The sequence below is a fragment of the Engystomops pustulosus genome, chromosome 1, assembly GCF_040894005.1.
Source record: "Engystomops pustulosus chromosome 1, aEngPut4.maternal, whole genome shotgun sequence".
Classification (NCBI taxonomy): domain Eukaryota; kingdom Metazoa; phylum Chordata; class Amphibia; order Anura; family Leptodactylidae; genus Engystomops; species Engystomops pustulosus.
Window position 1 is genome coordinate 20033561 of NC_092411.1, and position 18088 is coordinate 20051648.

The 18088-nt window shown below is 44.4% G+C and overlaps 1 protein-coding gene across 1 annotated transcript; it reads right to left on the reverse strand.

Moving 5' to 3' along the window:
* Nucleotides 1–544: 544 nt before the first annotated feature.
* LOC140117810 (UDP-glucuronosyltransferase 3A1-like) lies at nucleotides 545–11174 on the reverse strand. The gene is made up of 7 exons (XM_072134911.1): nucleotides 11061–11174; nucleotides 8711–8812; nucleotides 7050–7164; nucleotides 4555–5089; nucleotides 3455–3686; nucleotides 2912–3131; nucleotides 545–2306 (listed from the first exon to the last, which is right to left on the reverse strand). The coding sequence occupies exons 1-7, from the start codon at nucleotides 11137–11139 to the stop codon at nucleotides 2030–2032; spliced, it is 1560 nt and encodes a 519-aa protein (XP_071991012.1). The 5' UTR covers nucleotides 11140–11174; the 3' UTR covers nucleotides 545–2029.
* Nucleotides 11175–18088: the final 6914 nt, after the last annotated feature.

Sequence of the window (18088 nt, forward strand, 5' to 3'; positions counted from 1 at the left end):
TTTATAGCAGAATCTTCCAAAACGAAACATTTTACACACAAAAAATAATTTTTTTGAAACTGTTAAGAATTTTGAGATTTTCACTCTGTACTGGTGAACGTGTGGGAAGGGGTTAAAATTTAAAAACGCTTCTGTTGCTGATACATTGCAAATATGTACCATAGCGCTCACATCTCAGGTGTCATTAGACCATGAGTAAGAACACACGGGTTGAAACGCGTTGGTTTTGTCACCATCTCTCTATGTCTCAGTCAGGGCTGAACCTAAACTCTCTGTTGCCTGAGGCAGATGGGTTACAGAGTGGCGCCCCCTTCATATCATCCTGTGCAATACATCAAGTCATTTTTTTAGTACATGGATTCTCCGTGCAGTGTCCATGACATCTAACGTGAAGAAACTCTAGTTTTGAGAGTCAAGTCCTGCCTTGTAGCAGGTAACTGCATCTGCGATGCTTCCCCCCCCCCCCCCCCATCTTTCATCAGGTGGTGCTGACAGAGGCAAGAGGCTCAACATGCCTCAAGAATGGTGCACCCCTCATTTCAGTTTTAAAAAAAGAAATAAAAGTGAAGCAAATTATATTGACTCCCTGAGTGCTGGATCAATTTTAGCACTGCTACTCACATGAGTCCCTGGTAAATAAATTTTAGGAAACCCCTAAAAGAAATCCATCCTGATAAACCAGGGACATTACTCGTAGGTCCAGGCACCGGGGCTGTGCTAACCTTCTAATATTTGTTATACGTGGCCTCCTTCCTTCTAAAGTAAATTATGCTAATGAGACTAAAGGGCTCTTGGGGGTGTTACCAGAGCCCCTCTGTCCTTTCCCCTGACCCCTTTAACACTTCCTCAACCCTCTGCATGATGTAATTTCAATGCAGCAAAGTGGGGGAAGGGGGACTGCTCCTGCACACTGTAACAGCTTGTGAATCTGCAGCATGGAGGGGTTACGGTAACACCCCAGGTATTAGCATAACTTAGAAAGTTGATTTTAGAAGAAAGGAGGCCATGGATAACACATAGGATTACCACAGTCACTACTCCTGGATCTATGAGTAAGTGTTTACGGTTAATTTTGATGGTTGATTTCCTTTAAGGTGTATCTGCACATCCATACCAGTAGGTAGATAGTTGCTACATTTGTCAAGCTGTTAAAGTCGGCACATAAACTGTGCCCATTACAAGCTTGAGCTTCATATGCTGTTACACTGTGCAGAAGCACACTAAAGGAGGAAATTCTAGAGAAGAAATTTTTTTCCTAACTAACAGGGCTGGTAATTTAGTGGGGTAAAACCTGGTGCCAGATTCTCTTTAAACTCATATTTGCTGTGTTAGTGGCACCTGTTGGTCACATTCAATAGTACACTTTTCAAAACAAAATGTAACAAATCGTTTTTAAAACATTATATCAATTATACCAAATGGAAGCAGAAAAAGTACAGAGCGATACCTCCCACAAATAATATTTTTCCATATTTTACTATATGGTGCACTTTGATGCATTTTAGCAGGGGTTTTTTTTGGTAGTTTATACTTTTTGGCAAGAAGTGAGGGGTCTGTTGTCTATTTAAAAGTTTTCCCAACATTTAATTTCATAATTATTCCTCCATCCATTGAAATGAAAACCCAATACAGATCGCTGCACTAATTGACTCTAACTAGAGTTTTATCATTAGTGCCGCACCCGGAACAGCGGGGGACTGATAAATACCCAGTGACATCACTGACTGCTCGCTATTGTCCGGAGTTATCATCCTGTGATTCTGTGATGGGGCAGGGGACATTATGACAGCTCAGTCAGATGTGACGGCCGGAGACACACATGGCAGAATACAGCAATTATGGAACGTAAAAAATAACTTCACTTCACAAAATTCTTACTCAAATTGTAAAAGTCTGACCCACATATATTCCAAGTCCATTTTTGCCACTTACAAAAATGAAATACAAGCATTTTTATGTTGTTTTTATACTAAATAAAAAAAAAGCAAACAAACATTTTCATAAAATCTGAATATTTTAAATTAAAATCTCAGTTTTGTTTCTGTTTCTTTCTGGAACACAGGAGGTGGATAAGAAATCTGATAACTTTCACGATGATGTAGATGATCAGAGCGACACAGGAGAAGATGAAGAGGATGACGTCCAGGAGAAGCTGCTGATACCAGGGCTGCTGGTAAGAATAGGGTCTAAGATGGCCGCCTCCACCGGAGCGGATGATGTGCTCCACCCATCCCAATAACTGCTGGTCGGGGGGGAACGGACGTGAGCGCATGATGACGCTCTGCTTCATGGCTGCCGTCTTGTAGCTGTGGGTAGAACGGAAGTTGCTGGGCATAATAATGTATCCACGTGTCTTCTTGACAATAGAGAATACTGAAAACACCCTTAAAGGGAACCTATCACCAGGAAAGTCATGTTTTGCTGGTGACAGGTTCCAATAACCTCTGCTATGCTAATTTTATAAATTTCCCATTGTCAATATTCTGAATAATTTCAGAAGTTTATAATAGTTTATTTTACTTTACCTAGCTCCCTGCCAGCAATGTGTGGTGAGTCCTATCGGGGGGACAGCTGCAGCCTGTGTGTTCCTGTGTCTCAGTCTCCTCTCCCCCACACTCATCCAGCTTCCTGCATTGAGCAGGCAGGGGAGGGAGCAGGATCATCTGGAGGAGAGGAAGAATGTATAAGGAGACACAGGCTGCAGCCTTTCCCCCACCCCTGGGACTCACCACATGCTGCTCAAGGGGGGGCCAGGTAATGTGAATTAAACTTATATAAAGTACTGAAATGATTCAGAATGCTGACAAAGGTATTTTATAAATCAGCATAGCAGAGGCAATGGGAACCTGTCACCAGCTAAAAATCACATTCTTGATTCGGTTTAAAGGGTTACATCAATAATAAAACTTACCCGCTATTCTCTATTATTTCTTGCAAAGTTTTCGCAAAGTTCTCAGCCTTCATCTGACCTGGAGGAATGAACGTCCCCATGTTCTTTGCTTTTATTCTGACCAAATTTTCATACTGGTCTCCAAAGAGTGGGATTCCGACCACAGGGACTCCATGGTACACGGCCTCCTGCAGACTGTTCATTCCTCCGTGCGTCACCAGGAGGCGCACTTTAGGGTGACCTGTAATACAGAACAATAGCATGTGACAGGTAGCTGATGCCGGCAACACACAGTTACATGGAGGACGCTTGAAAAAAAATTGGGAATCAAGTTTATCACATATCAAATTAAAAAAAAGTTGTAACTTAAATGCTTTGTGTTACTTCTTGTTATCCATTTTGAGGTCTACCCCTTGACATGTCACCTTAAGGGTAAACCTACATGTGTGTAATTAATTTTGTCATTCACGAAATGAACAAATGGTGCTCCATATGGAAACCTCAGTCCTGAGATACTTGACCTAGTGACACCACAGTTCTTGGGTCAATCAGATCAGTTCTTACCCAACAAATCATTCTGGGACAGCCAGTCCACCAGCCTGACGTTATGGGCAACGCTGACGTCCTTCGGCCATCGCTTCTTCTCGTACCTCCAGATGACTTTCTGTGGTATCTTAGAGAATCCATCATTCATCTCCTTCAAGAATTCCAAGTCTGGAAGTGAGGAAAGCATGGACCCCAGGGTCACTACTATAAAGCCAAGATCTCCTGATGCTGAGATGAAGTCTTCCAGATCCTGCACAACACAGAATAGTAATAATAGTTACTATAGTAGTGGTTATCGTATGTAGGACAGTGTGTCCCCTACTATCAATAAGTGACCGTGTAGTCCCAGGACTACTATTGGCTCACAGAATAAATTATAAAAATTAGGTTCTAAATAGATCCTACACCCGTTATACAGTATATAATATATGTATAGTCAGATTGCTCCCTTTCAGGCCATAGGTCACCGCTCCCCTTTAAAATATTCATGAGCACTGGTAAAATGAAAGCTGAGCTGTGATTGGTTGCCATGGGCAACTAAGAATATTCTGACTTTAGACAGCTTGATAAATCTGCCCCAATAAATCTTATACAGTAATACAGCACCTAAACTCCACAAAACAAAACTCCCCTTATACAGTGTTAAACCTTTACTCTGAATACAATCACAGACTCTATAACTATTATACATTATCTGACCCTATAATCCTTACCCAGTATAAGACCCGGCCTATACCTTGCACACTACCAGACCCTTACAGATAAGACTCTATTCCTCTTACAGATTATCAGACCATATACCTCTCATATAGAATCAGACCCTATAATCCTTATACAGCATCAAATCCTACACCGATTTCATATTATCATACCCTATAACCGTTATACATTTTCAGACCCTATAATCCTTACCAGGTATAATACCCTACACCCATTGCACATTATCAGACCCTACAGCCCTTGTAGAGTATCAGACCCTATAACCCTTATAAAGTATCAGCACCTATAACCCTCATTCTGTATCATACCTTAAACCGACAGTGTCAGTATACAATAAGCTCCCCCTAGTGGTGGCTATACAGTCTATCTATACAGATATACATAGATTATATACTCACTGCAGTCACTGGTTTTGCTGGTTTCGCCAACAAACCTCCGATATATTGTACATTTGGTAGAAGTGGTCGAGGAAACTCAATGGTGAAGTCTATGTTGTATAGCCAGAGCTCGGCCTTTAGGTGTAGGTCATCTATGGACGGTCTGGAGTCCTCAGGAAAGTGCTCCTCAATGACCTTCTGAAACCTTTCATCCATCATTGAGTCAACAATACCTGATCCCAAGTACATGAAGGTATTCTTCAGACGTCCAAAGAAGTCCATGCGGTCAGTGAGCTCAGAGCCAAACACTGGGACATAGGACGGAGGACCGGTCATCCCAACCCTGCGGGCGTTCAAGAAGAGCCCAGGGAAGAAGGCAATGAATGGAAGACCCAGCTTCTCCACGACCAGGAGAGCACAAGGGTTGAAGGCATCAATGACTGCTAGGTCATACTTCTCCTCATTTAAGAAGTCTAATATATCAGATTGTTGTAGAGTGATGTTACACTGATAGGCCAGCTCATCGAGGAATACCAGGAAGCTCTGCAGGCTGTTCCTATAGAGAGAGATAAGAGTATGACATTCTATCAGTTCCATAAGGCCTGAAATGGATTGGTCCATGTTTTTGTCCACAAATTGTCCACCAAATGTGCCACCACCCAGAGATGTAACTTTATTGTGGTCATCCTCTGCTGGGAGCCCAATGCTTATGCATACTGTGGGCACCAATGACCTTGTAAGGCACTTTGATCTAAGGCTACATTGATGAGTCCTAGCGCTGCAGCTGACAAACAGAAAGGACCCACAAGCCCTTAGCTTCTCCCCTGTGATTGGAATCTGCTTAGGGGCTTTGGGGACAAAAAAAAAACTTATTGGGTCTGGAGTCTTATGAGGTGTGCGTCTGAATAATTTAGGGAATTTGCGGTCTACTAAAACTAGGATTTTTTGAGATCCTGATATATTTTAAGGGATGTTTTTTTTGGGGTCAAAATTTCTAAAAATCTAGGAGATCCTGTCTAGTATCTAACTTTCTAGCTAATGGTAGCAAATAACTTAGGGTAGTGATGGCGAACCTTTTAGAGACCGAGTGCCCAAACTACAACCAAGACCCACTTATTTTTCGGAAAGTGCCAACACAGAAATTGAATTTGTGATTTATACTCCCTGCTCTGTCACAGCTCACATTCTTTTCAGCTCCCTGAGGACACCAATAAAGTAGAAAATAGAAGAAATTTGGATGATCATTGTAGCTTCCCTCCAGGGTCCCATCAGGACCGAAGCCAGAGCTACAATGATAATCCAGATCTGTCCACACCTTCCCACTCCTCCAGTAGTCCCAGGTAGAGCTGTCACTTTAAAATACCTCTGTGCACAGCAAGTCCCGGGATGTCTGGGACTGTAGGAAGATACCTGGAGTCCTCTCTGGTGATGGCCTGAGTGACCACAGAAAGGGCTCTGAGTGCCACCTCTGGCACCCGTGCCATAGGTTCGCCACCACTGACTTAGGGGTTTCACATTTTGCATTGGTTACATAATATCTGTGACCCCATTTACAATTATTTTAAAGATACAAAAGATAGGACAACCTTCTAGAATTGTTAATGGGGACCCAGGGGGCACCTGGAGGTACTATACTAGATGGCAGTGTTAGGGATGGGGGCATGGTGTGTTGGGGCTTCTAAATTAGAAATCAAGGATGTGTGGCCAGTAAATGGCCACTAGAAGAAGTTGTCATAGTGTTCCGGGCCAGGAGGAGAAGAAAAAGAAAGAAAGAGGATATCTACAGTTAGAGAAGTGTCTCCCTGTGGATCATGGGGTGTAGTCATTATTCTGCCTCTCTTGCATTTGTTCTGTGTTCTCTTCTATGGTCTGTGTTTCTGTCTAACCACTGTACAGTCAATGAATAATGTGATAAGCAAGATACTATATGGTGATAATTTTAGTTTCAAATAAAGTTTCCCAGTCCCCTGTTGTGCCAATTGCCAGCACCTCTGATACTAAGACCCCACTTCCCCCTGTGATCTGACACAATATATATGCAGTTAGAGTCTTTGGTGGAACATCCCCTTTAAGCATTGATAGACTGCGTGTGTAGTATGAAGTGTGGCTACTTGGGTGACTGTGGATAATAGGGTGACTGGATATAAAGGGGACCCCCTCCCCATGCCCGGTAGTGACCATTCTCGCAGTGTTATTATAGGCAAATCCAGTGGCATAACTAGGAGAAGCAGGGCCCCATAGCAGGCTTCTGCATGGGGCCCCCTTCTCACTTAATAAAAATATACATATTTATATACTCACACATACATATAGAGCCTATATACATCACATATATGTGATATATATGTTATGCTGTACAGTGTGCAGCATAATATGTATATAATGGTGCACATCCTCCACTCTTTAGTATGTCAGGTAGTATGACGGGGCCCCTTGACACTGCGGGCCCCATAGCGGCTGCTCTGGCTGCTACCAATGTAGTTGCGCCCCTTGGCAGATCCTTATTACAGACGCACCGGCCCATGAGATATTCCTTCTGATGTTCATAGAAAAGCTCCTTATTCTGCTGTATGTATTTCTCATCCAGGGAGTATGAGGACACGGGGAAGGGGCTCTGCTGGTGCGGGCGACCTAAAAGGGGAACATATTGTCATCTTCAGTAAAATATCCGATGTCAAGTCATCTACAATATCATGTATGACCCCAGACGAGTACATGCTGTATAGAATATATAGAAGGCGGTCTGTTAACGTATACAGAGGTTCATGTTGGCATCTGTATACTGGGGGTAGGGTCCGGGGTCTCTATTTTAAGTTGTTAATTTTGGGCTGTGCGGAGGGGGATTGCATGTAATATTTGTAGTTTTGGGAGCTTTCAATATTACTAAGCACAACATTTTATAACAAACTTCTAAACGGTGACGTTCCTTCTTACAAGGAAGAGATGGATGAGCTTTAGATCGATATAATAGAAATAATGGATAGATGATAGATATGAGATAGGTAGATGGTAAGAAGATAGACAGATAAATAAAAAAAAAGGTAATGGATATGACATAGACAGACAAACAGACAGATATGATATAGATAACGGGGCTGATTTTCACTGTTTTTATGGCGTTTTTGTTCCTTCTTTTAGGGTGCATAAATCACCCTCATAGACTGTAACCTCTTCTGTCATCCCCTCATCCTCATAGACTGTAAGCTCTTGTGTCACCCCCTCATCCTCATAGACTGAAAGCTCTTGTGTCACCCCCTCATCCTCATAGACTGTAAGCTCTTGTGTCACCCCCTCATAGACTGTAAGCTCTTCTGTCATCCCCTCATCCTCATAGACTGTAAGCTCTTGTGTCACCCCCTCATCCTCATAGACTGTAAGCTCTTGTGTCACCCCCTCATCCTCATAGACTGTAAGCTCTTGTGTCACCCCCTCATCCTCATAGACTGTAAGCTCTTGTGTCACCCCCTCATCCTCATAGACTGTAAGCTCTTGTGTCACCCCCTCATCCTCATAGACTGTAAGCTCTTGTGTCACCCCCTCATCCTCATAGACTGTAAGCTCGTGTGTCACCCCCTCATCCTCATAGACTGTAAGCTCTTGTGTCACCCCCTCATCCTCATAGACTGTAAGCTCTTGTGTCACCCCCTCATCCTCATAGACTGTAAGCTCTTGTGTCACCCCCTCATCCTCATAGACTGTAAGCTCTTGTGTCACCCCCTCATCCTCATAGACTGTAAGCTCTTGTGTCACCCTCATCCTCATAGACTGTAAGCTCTTGTGTCACCCCCTCATCCTCATAGACTGTAATCTCTTGTCTCACCCCCTCATCCTCATAGACTGTAAGCTCTTACTGTGCAATGTCTTATGATTTGTAAAGCGTTATGGAATATGTTGGCGCTATATAAATAAAGATTATTATTATATTATTACAAATTACGCCTGAATGTAACATTAGTGTTTTTAGCATTGATACTTTCTATCCGGATGTTTGACAGCGCCTAAGGCTGATCTATTACTTGCGACTCTTCATTTAGACGCTATTTTAGGCGTAGAACACGGAATTGTGACAATTTTGTGCACAAAATCGTGCTGGGCACATGAAGGCGCACTTACAAGACTAAACCAGATGCACTAACGATATAACTGTGATCCATCTGCGCCATTGTATGACAGATACCTGGTAGCATTCCATCTCCGTATTGGCGGAACATCCGGACATCATGGCCGCTGTGATGTAATATACTGGTGATCTCCTCCATCAGCAGGTAATGGCTTCCCCCTATAATAAATACATTATCCATATAATAAATCCATGGGTCACATTTACTGCCGCATTGTCGTGGGGTTTCGCATTTTTTTCGGTTTTGCCCTGAACTGCCCTGGGTTTTTGGCGCACGCGATCGGATTGTGTTGCATCGGCGCCGGCTTGTATGCAACACAAATCGGGGGGAGGGCCGTTGGACAACCCGACTCATTCGGACAAACTGCAGAATTTAAAAAGCAAATTGTGCCGCAAGATCAGCACTCACATACACCGGGAAGAAGAAGGTGAACTCCGACGGACGTCAGCGCAGCAGCGACACATGCAGGAAATTGGACGCACGATCTTAGTGAATCGCAGCAGACCCGAATCCTAGTCGGACAACGCACTGCGGGATTGCGACGGGACGTGTAAGTAAATGTGCCCCTATATCTCCTCCTTGTACCTGTGGGAGCTACAAATAAGGATTATTTATTAAGATGAATCAGGGATATTATACTGAATTTTGGCATCCCAGGACTAGGAGAACATCCGATATCTTCTGTCTGGATGCAGGGATAAGGGGCTTATTCACTCCTGTGGCTCAGCCCCCTGTGGTGGATGAGGATTCATGTACTTCGGGACTAGTATCAGGACAGTGGGGGGAGGTGACGGTCTCATTGAGACTTCTCCGGATGCGTGACTGCAGGTAACATCCTCCATGTGCGTGACACCAGGTTGTTTTCACTTTAGGGTTCTAAGTACATAGTGGTGCGTGCCCTGTCATCCGAGCCTAAGGGTGTGACCCGGCCCTCACGCACTGTCCTGGAGGCGTCTGCAGGGGCCACACACTGTGCAGAAGGAGCAGGAATCTGACAATTAATCTCAGCAAAAATTAGAAGATCTATAACTTTACAATATATTTTGTGATTCAGTTCTTCTTCAAATTCCAGTTCTCTGCTTGCTGTCAGTGAATGGGAACCCTCTTGTTGCCATTCAGATGCAGTGACCATGTACATGGCTAGTTCTGTAGTCCAGCTGAGATGTGGAGCCAAATAGTATCCAGTCTAGATAATGCTCTGTGAGCTTAAAGGGGTTGTCCGAGAGCTATGAAAATTAACTAAAGAACTACTTACCTTCCGGCACCCTGTGGGTGTCCCACGCTGCTGATGCTCCGGTCCGGGCGCCATGTAAACAAACATGGCCGCCGGAGCGCCACAGCATTGTGAATACAGGCCGGAAGGTTGTCGGGTCCGGCCGGAAGCGGAGTCCAGCGCTGCTCCAGCAGCCATGTTTGTTTACATGGGGCCCGGACCGGAGCAACAGCAGCTCGGGACACCGGAGGGCACCGGAAGGTAAGTAGATCTTTACTTTTTTCAGCAGCCGCCTCCGTACACCTTTAGTTAATTTTTATAACTCTCAGACAACCCCTTTAACACATCAGGAGCAGCTGCACAGATCTCTCTGCTGGTTTGTTACAATGGGGCACATTTACTTACCCGGTCCTGTCGCGATCCAGGTCTGCCGGGATTAATTAAGGTCGTGTGCCCGATGTCCACCATGTGTCGCTGCTGCGCCGAGGTCCCCCGGAGTTTACCTTCTTTGTCCCGGTGCATGTAAGTGCTGATCTTGCGACACAAATTCTTTTTTAAATTCCGCGGTTCTTCCGAATCTGTCGGGTTGTCTGACGGCCACGCCCCCCATTTCTGTCACGTGAAAGCCGGCGCCGATGCGCCAAAATCCCGGGACAATTCGGCGCAAATCGGCGGGAAACCAGATGAAAGTGCGCAATTTGGACCCTTAGTAAATGATACAATTATCTCTATTCCGAGGCAGTGACCCTGTACATAGATAGTCCTGCTCTCAGCTGAGAAGTGGAGACAATTGTATCCAGTCTAGACAATGCTCTGTGAGCTAAACACAGCAGCAGCAGCTGCACAGATCTCTCTGCTAGTTTGTTACAATGTATCAGTCTGTAGTGCAGGTCGTTTAGCTCACAGAGCATTGTTCAAAGCTAATTGTTTTGCAAAGGGGGTGGGGGGGGGGATTGGGGTGTCACTGCGGGGATCCCCCTTAGTTCTCAGCACACCACACTGATGATGAGTTTCAATGGAGCTGCAGAAAGTTACATGCCACACTCGGCACTGCTACATCAGTGTAGTCTGCACATTCTTAGCCCTGTGATATGTGCAGTCGTCTTTGTATTATGTTTAGTGTTCTGGAATGTAAAGTTTCTATAAGAACAAAGTCCTAAGAATTCCTAGACATGTAGCAGATCATGACTTACCTATGAAGCATAGTGTCAGGATCTTGGCCGCCTGCAGAAGGGGAAATTGTAAGAAAAACAACAGGAATATCCTGTGCATCTTCTCCCAGCAGCTCCTGTACTTATCTCTGAGCAGCAGAGTCATGGGGAGAGCGGGGTCAGGCTGTGTGTGGGAGGGATCACTGCTTAGCTCCGCCCCTTCTGGCTACAGGATAAATATACTCAGAATAACCTATAGGAAAAGTCTATGGCCAATATTTAAGGACCGAGCGCCAGTTTTCTGTGGGACTTTGCACGTTCTTTTCAGTGCAGACTGCTTGCACAGGTATTTAAAGGAAACCTACCACTTCTGATGGTAGGTATGAGATGTAAACACCGGGCACCAGCTCAGGGTGAGCTGGTGCCGGAGCTTACCTTAGCGAGTGTTTTAAACCGCTATATCGCGGTTTAAACACATTTTGATTTACCTCTCCGAGGTAGCTTCGGCGCTGCGCGCGGCCGTGCACGCAAGCGCCTCCATACGGAGTGCCGGAGGCGTCACGCGCGCATGGCCGTGCGCAGCGCCGAAGCTACCTCGGAGAGGTAAATCAAAATGAAGTGGTAGGTTTCCTTTAAGAAGTATCCGCGCCACATTTCTGTCGCACGTGACCCTTTTGTGCTGCGGCTGCACTATTCTTCATGCGACACAAATTTCTGCACTGAAATGGGCGCCCCCGTGCTCATACAGACCGTGCGCCACATTTATCCGAGAGAATTGTCAGAGCAGTGCAGGGGGTGCCAATTCATGAATCTGGCGCCCCCTGCACACTACACAGGGAACTGCACATAGTACACACTGCACTGTTCTTAGGTAATGTGGACCTCTGTCTTGAAGAATAATAGGACACTATAGAACAAGAGGAGCAGCAGGTTGTATTACAAGACCCTGTGGTCCCGTGAAAGCCCAAGCTGAACACCAACACTACTGGCAACTTTATAACTTTTTGCAAAATGTGTAGAACTATTCTCAGGATTTATTATTCGCTAGAGCAAAGGGCTGTAAGGCACATTAATACAAAGTGCATAGAGCACAGCAGTGTGAGGACCCTCCCCAGAGCACTTGGAGTGGCTACATTCCTGGAATATTGATCCTCATTTCACAGCCCTGCTGCTACTAACAACATACACAAAGGTCTTATTACACATCTCTCCACAATACATGGCAGCAGGGACCACAGAGGTCATGCCCCAGTTGCACTCTGAGAATCTTCAAATATTAATCCATATTTCACAGTCCTGCTGTTTTTACAACATACACAAAGGCCCCCTTTTGTTAACTACAGGAGTCTATCTGTGCTCTGCAATGTTCTAGCGAGTCAGCCAATTAGACTACTAACCTACTTACCACCAGGTAACATGAACCAAAAACACAGAAAATGAATATTAAAATATTTAAATTGGCATAAATTGGCATACACACGCTAGCCAGACGGATGTGACAGTGTCCTCCTGTCCCAAAGATAATAAGCTTCATCTATATACAGTAATGAGAAGTTCTGCAACTTTTGTTATAGACTTTTTGTTTCAATGTTTATGATCTCTGCTTGTTGTCAGTGAATGAGAACCGTTCAAAGGCAGTGACCCTGTACATACCTAGTCCTGCTCTCAGCTATGAAGTGGAGACAATGCTCTGTGAGCTAAACACATCAGCAGCAGCTGTACAGCTCTCTCTGCTGGTTTGTTACAATGGGGGTCATTTACTAAGGGCTCGAATTGCTATTTGTCGTTACGTTTCCCGAAAATTACCGTTTTTTGCCAAATTGGCCCGGGCTTTTGGCGCACGCGATCGGATTGTGGCACATCGGCGCCGGCAAGCATGCAACGGAAATCGGGGGGCGTGGCCACCGGAAAACCCAACGGATTTGGAAAAACCGCAGAATTTTTTTTAAAAAATGTGACGCTTGACACGCACTTACCTGCCCCCAGGATAGCTTGGTGAACTCCAGTGAACTCCGACGGACTTCAGGGCAGTAGCGACACCTGGTGGACATCGGGTGCACTACCTTAGTGAATCGCCGGAAGACCCGAATCAGCGTTGGAGAACCCGCCACTGGATCACGTATGAAAAGTTGCCGACAGTAACGCCCTGCGCCGGCCCACTCCCGTCTGGCTGCGCCCCCCCTTCACGCCCCTTCACGCCCCACTGGCGTGAAGGTGGCGGATTGGGGCAAATAATCGCAAAAGCTAGCAATAAGCTAGCATTTGCGATTATTTCAGGGCCTCTGCGCCACTGGCGGTGCGCAGAGGTCCTGATAAATATGCCCTGTGATCTCTGAAGGTCCAACACCTGGTTGTGATTCTGTCCCATTGAAGTAAATAGTGCTGAGCTGCAATACCAAGCACAACCACTATACACCATACAGCACTGTGCATGGTGGAAAGTGGAGAGACCGCAGAGCCTACTATAAGTTTAGTTGTGCGATGCAATACAGCTAAATCCTATATGGAGTTTGGTCCAAAATATCATCTTCATCTGGAAAGGTTATAGAAAGAAGTAAACACTTAAGAGTTATAAGTATAAATGATATCATATATTATACAAACAAAGTAAAAACTATGTAAAAAAGTCATTGCGTCCAGTAAAGAGAAACAGGTAATAGTTCATGAGGAATCTGGGAAACGTCTGTTCTAAACATGAGAGATCCTTCTTGTAGTGTGAGGACGCGACCACTGGGTGTCACTACATCACAACTTGAGACACCCCCAGACTCATATACAGAAAATATCATCTATGTATATATATTTAATAAATTATACAATTTGCATGGGGATGGGGCTGCAGTGGACCCCATAGCAGTTCCTTTTTCTGCAACTAAAAAATATCCTGGAAAATGAAGTCATTTTCTGTGAAAAGTAAATGTAAGGGAACATCAGTAATAATGTAATAATAATAATAATACTGCCTGGGCTTACGTCAGACTGCATATAGGTTGTTATGGGTATTGTGATAATATTGCACCGCTATATATTTGTTTGTGTTTCAATGGGGCAGATTTACTTACGATTCACTAAGATCATGCATTCGAGTTCCTGCATGTGTCGCTGCTGTGCCAAGGTCCACCGGAGTTCACCTTCTTTTTCCTGGTGCATCTGAGCGCTTGATTTTGCGACACAATTCCTTTTTTAAATTTTGCGGCTTGTCCGAAACAGTCGAGTTGTCTGGCGGCCACGCCGCCGATTTCTGTCACGTGCAAGCCAGCGCCGATGCGCCAAAATCCAATCGCGTATGGCAAAATCCCGGGGCAATTCTCAGCAAAACGGAAATCGGGAAACCAGACGAAAGTGCGGCGTTCGAACCCTTAGTAAATGAGCCCCATTGGGGCAGATTTACTTACCTGGTCCATTCGCGATCCAGCGGCGCGTTCTCTGCGGTGGATTCGGTTCCGGCCGGGATTCATTAAGGTAGTTCCTCCGACGTCCACCAGGGGGCGCTGCTGCGCTGAAGTTCCCCGGAACGCACTGGAATACACCAAGCCGGGCTGAGTGAAGGTAAGTGCAAGCTCCGCGACACTTTTTTTTTTTTTAAATGCGGCGTTTTTTCCGAATTTGTCGGGTTTTCGTTCGGCCACGCCCCCTGATTTCCGTCGCGTGCATGCCAGCGCCGATGCGGCACAATCCGATCGCGTGTGCCAAAATCCCGGGGCAATTCAGGGGAAATCGGCGCAAATCGGAAATATTCGGGTAACACGTCGGGAAACCGCGAATCGGGCCCTTAATAAATGACCCCCATTGTGTTTCATTTTTTTTTTTTTCACTTTCATTGCGTCTCCTTGAATTTCTGGCTGGTTAGAGGAGCAAATGTTGATTGCTGTGACATCTGGAGCCAACACTGCCTGGTGCTTCTCTGAGCAAGTGCAGAAATTCACACCTCTGCTGGCTCATCTCTGGGGACAAAGAGATCAAAGGAATAGGGGACCCATGTGTGTGTATGTGTGTGTGTGTATGTGTGTGTATGTGTGTGTGTGTGTATGTGTGTGTGTGTATGTGTGTGTGTGTATGTGTGTGTGTGCATGTGTGTGTGTGGCTTTGCCACCACAAAAAAACCCGACACACAAAGGAATTCTCATAGCTGTCCATCACTGGGGCATAATTCATAATTATGGGTCCCCAGTTACACCGGCCAGTTATATGATCTAGATACGCTCCTGGAGTGAGAATCGGAAGCCTAGCGGCAGGGGAAGTCAGCCAATAGCAGAACACCCTTAATATTAGGCTTAGACACCCCAAATGTGTGTTATGGGGTAAATGGTAAGAAGGTACCCGGTTGATTGAAAGCAATGGAACGGTTCTGCCATCTTCCAATCAAAAGTTCCGGGGTTTTAATAAAACCTCAGACCCAGAAAGTACCTCACTGATGGGAGGGGGATAGAAAAACTCACAGTGACATCACAGCCAGGGGTGGGGGACAAAAAACCTTGTGGCTTTAAATAAGTGAAATGGCCACATGGCTTTGGTTCTGTTCTGTGGACTCATTATAAGACTGGATCGCTCTCCATGCCCAGTCCTCGGGCCAAGGAACTTCTACGTATTTCCATAGCAAGAGTTTTTTGTTTCCGTTTTCCCTAACTGTTAGTAAGTATTGTATCTGACAATTTTGTTTTGAGTGTCCTGTATTTTTTATGTATATTAAAGAGAACCCGTCATGCAAAATAACCTCCTAAACTAAATATATTTTCATAAACTGCCATTAGAGAGCATTGCCTCTATCCCTTCATTGTCCCTCTACATGCCTGTAAACCTAAGCAATGAGGTCCTAAAGCTGTATGCAAATGACCTGTGAAATGTCCAATGAAGCATTAGCATATTCAAGCTGTCCACCTTATTCATGAGTGGGAGGCACAGCCACACCCCCAGTGCATGACTGACAGCCTGTAGAATGGTGTGAGGCTGTATAATGATGTGCTTCCTGGTGCTGCTGGCCACGCCCCCTGCAGCCTGTGTGTGCATGTGTGTGTGTATAGGAGAGATACAGCAGCTCCAGGCAGCCATGTTACAGCAGAACATGTCAGGTACATGTGTAGCTGATGTCTGTGTCTCTCACCTGTATATTAGGAGGATGCAGCATGTCAGCAGATACAGCACAGACACTAGCAATGCTTTACTATACATTACACACAGACATGAGCAGGGGGAGGGGAGGAGAGGGGAGGGGTAACAGGGGTGACATCACTGCCTCTGACCATGTGACCAGCCTCATTTACATGATAAAAAATAGATGATTTTACAATGATTAATGTATGAAATAACTAGATAAAGGCTGGGATGGGATCCTTGTGAGCTGCTCCAACAGGTAGAGGTGACAGGACTAGTGACACAGACCTGATGACAGGTGTCCTTTAACCCCTTCCCGCCGCAGCCCTTTTTAGTTTTTTCACTTCCATTTTTCACTCACCACCTTCAAAAATCTATAACTTTTTTTTATTTTTCCCCACAAAGAGCTCTGTGATGGCTTTTTAAAAAATTTTTAAGTACAAATTTTACTTCATAGTGACGGTATTTAATATTCCATGCCGTGTACTGGGAAGTGGGAAAAAAATTCCAAATGCAGGAAAATTGGAGAAAAAATGGATTTGCGCCGTATTCTTGTTTGCTTGGATTTTACGGTTTTCACTGAGCGCCACAAATGACACGTCTACTTTATTCTTTGGGTTTGTACAATCACGGGGATACCAAATTGGTATAGGTTATTTCATACATTTACAAAAATTTTAAACTAGTGTCAATTTTTTTTTTAATTTTGCCATCTGCTGGTGCAAATAACTTTTTTTATAGTTCGGTGTATGTACCCTTGGGGGGGGGGGGTATCTTTTTTTTGCGACTTTTGATGAAGTTGTCATTGCTACCATATTTGGGACTGTACGACCTTTTGATCACTTTTTATTGATTTTTTTATATTTTTCAAAATGGCAAAAAAAAAGCCATTTTCGACTTTGGGCTCTATTTTCCGTTACAGGGTTAAATGCAGTGAAAAAACATTATTATATTTTAATAGATTGGGCATTTTTGGAGGCTTCTATATCTAATGTGTTTGTGATTTTTATTTGTTTATTTTTGGGACTATAAGACGCTTCTTACTATAGGACACACCCCAGATTTAGGCTTTCAAAAAAAGGAAAAATATATTTTACACCAATTAAAATATCCCTGTTGGTCGCACTAAAGCACAGCACACACAGACATACATTTACACACACAGCTCTCCTATGCACACTCAGCTCACCTACACACACACAGAACCACACACACACACCACTTCCACCATTCACCTTCTTCTTCCTCTGTCCCCTGGCAGCATGACAGTATGAGACCTGTGGTGATGTAAGAATCATGTGATCAGTCAAATGATTCTGACATCCCCGCAGGTCCTGTAGGACATCGGGGAGAGGTGAGAGCAGTACGGAGCCTCCTCTCTGGGAGATCGGGTGCAGCTCTATATCAAGGCATCATCCGATCTCCATTACAGGGTCAGCAGGGTCTGGCAGTGCTGGATCCTCCTGACCTCCGGTCTATAAGACGCAGGCACTTTTTAGCAAGATTTTTTCTTGCTAAAAAGTGCGTCTTATAATCCAGAAAATACGGTATATTTATATCAGTCTAGGGAAAGGGGGGTGATTAGAATTTTTAGGTTTTTTTATTATAATTTTTTTTTTTTTTAACTTTTTAAAATTTTTACTTTTACTATTTTTCAGACTCCCTAGGGTACTTTAACCCTAGGTTGTCTGATCGAGCCTATCATATACTGCCATACTACAGTATGACAGTACAGGCGGTCCCCTACTTAAGGACACCCGACTTACAGACAACCCATAGTTACAGACATACCAGTCTGACTTCTGGTGAAGTCTCTGAATGCTTTACTATAGTCCCAGATTGCAATAATCAACTGTAAAGTGTCTGTAATGAAGCTTTATTGATAATCCTTGGTTCCATTACAGCAAAAAATGTTGAAACTCCAATTGTCACTCGGGCCAAAATTTTTTTTGTCTGGATCTACAATTATAAAATATACG

Excerpts from the sequence above, each read along its gene's own strand:
- LOC140117810 (XM_072134911.1), bottom strand. The coding sequence starts at position 11,139 with ATGCACAGGATATTCCTGTTGTTTTTCTTACAATTTCCCCTTCTGCAG. Across the intron at positions 8,813-11,060 it reads CCTGACACTATGCTTCATAG|GGGGAAGCCATTACCTGCTG; the intron begins GTAAGTCATGAT and ends TATTTATTATAG. Across the intron at positions 5,090-7,049 it reads AAGGAATATCTCATGGGCCG|GAACAGCCTGCAGAGCTTCC; the intron begins GTGCGTCTGTAA and ends CTCTCTCTATAG.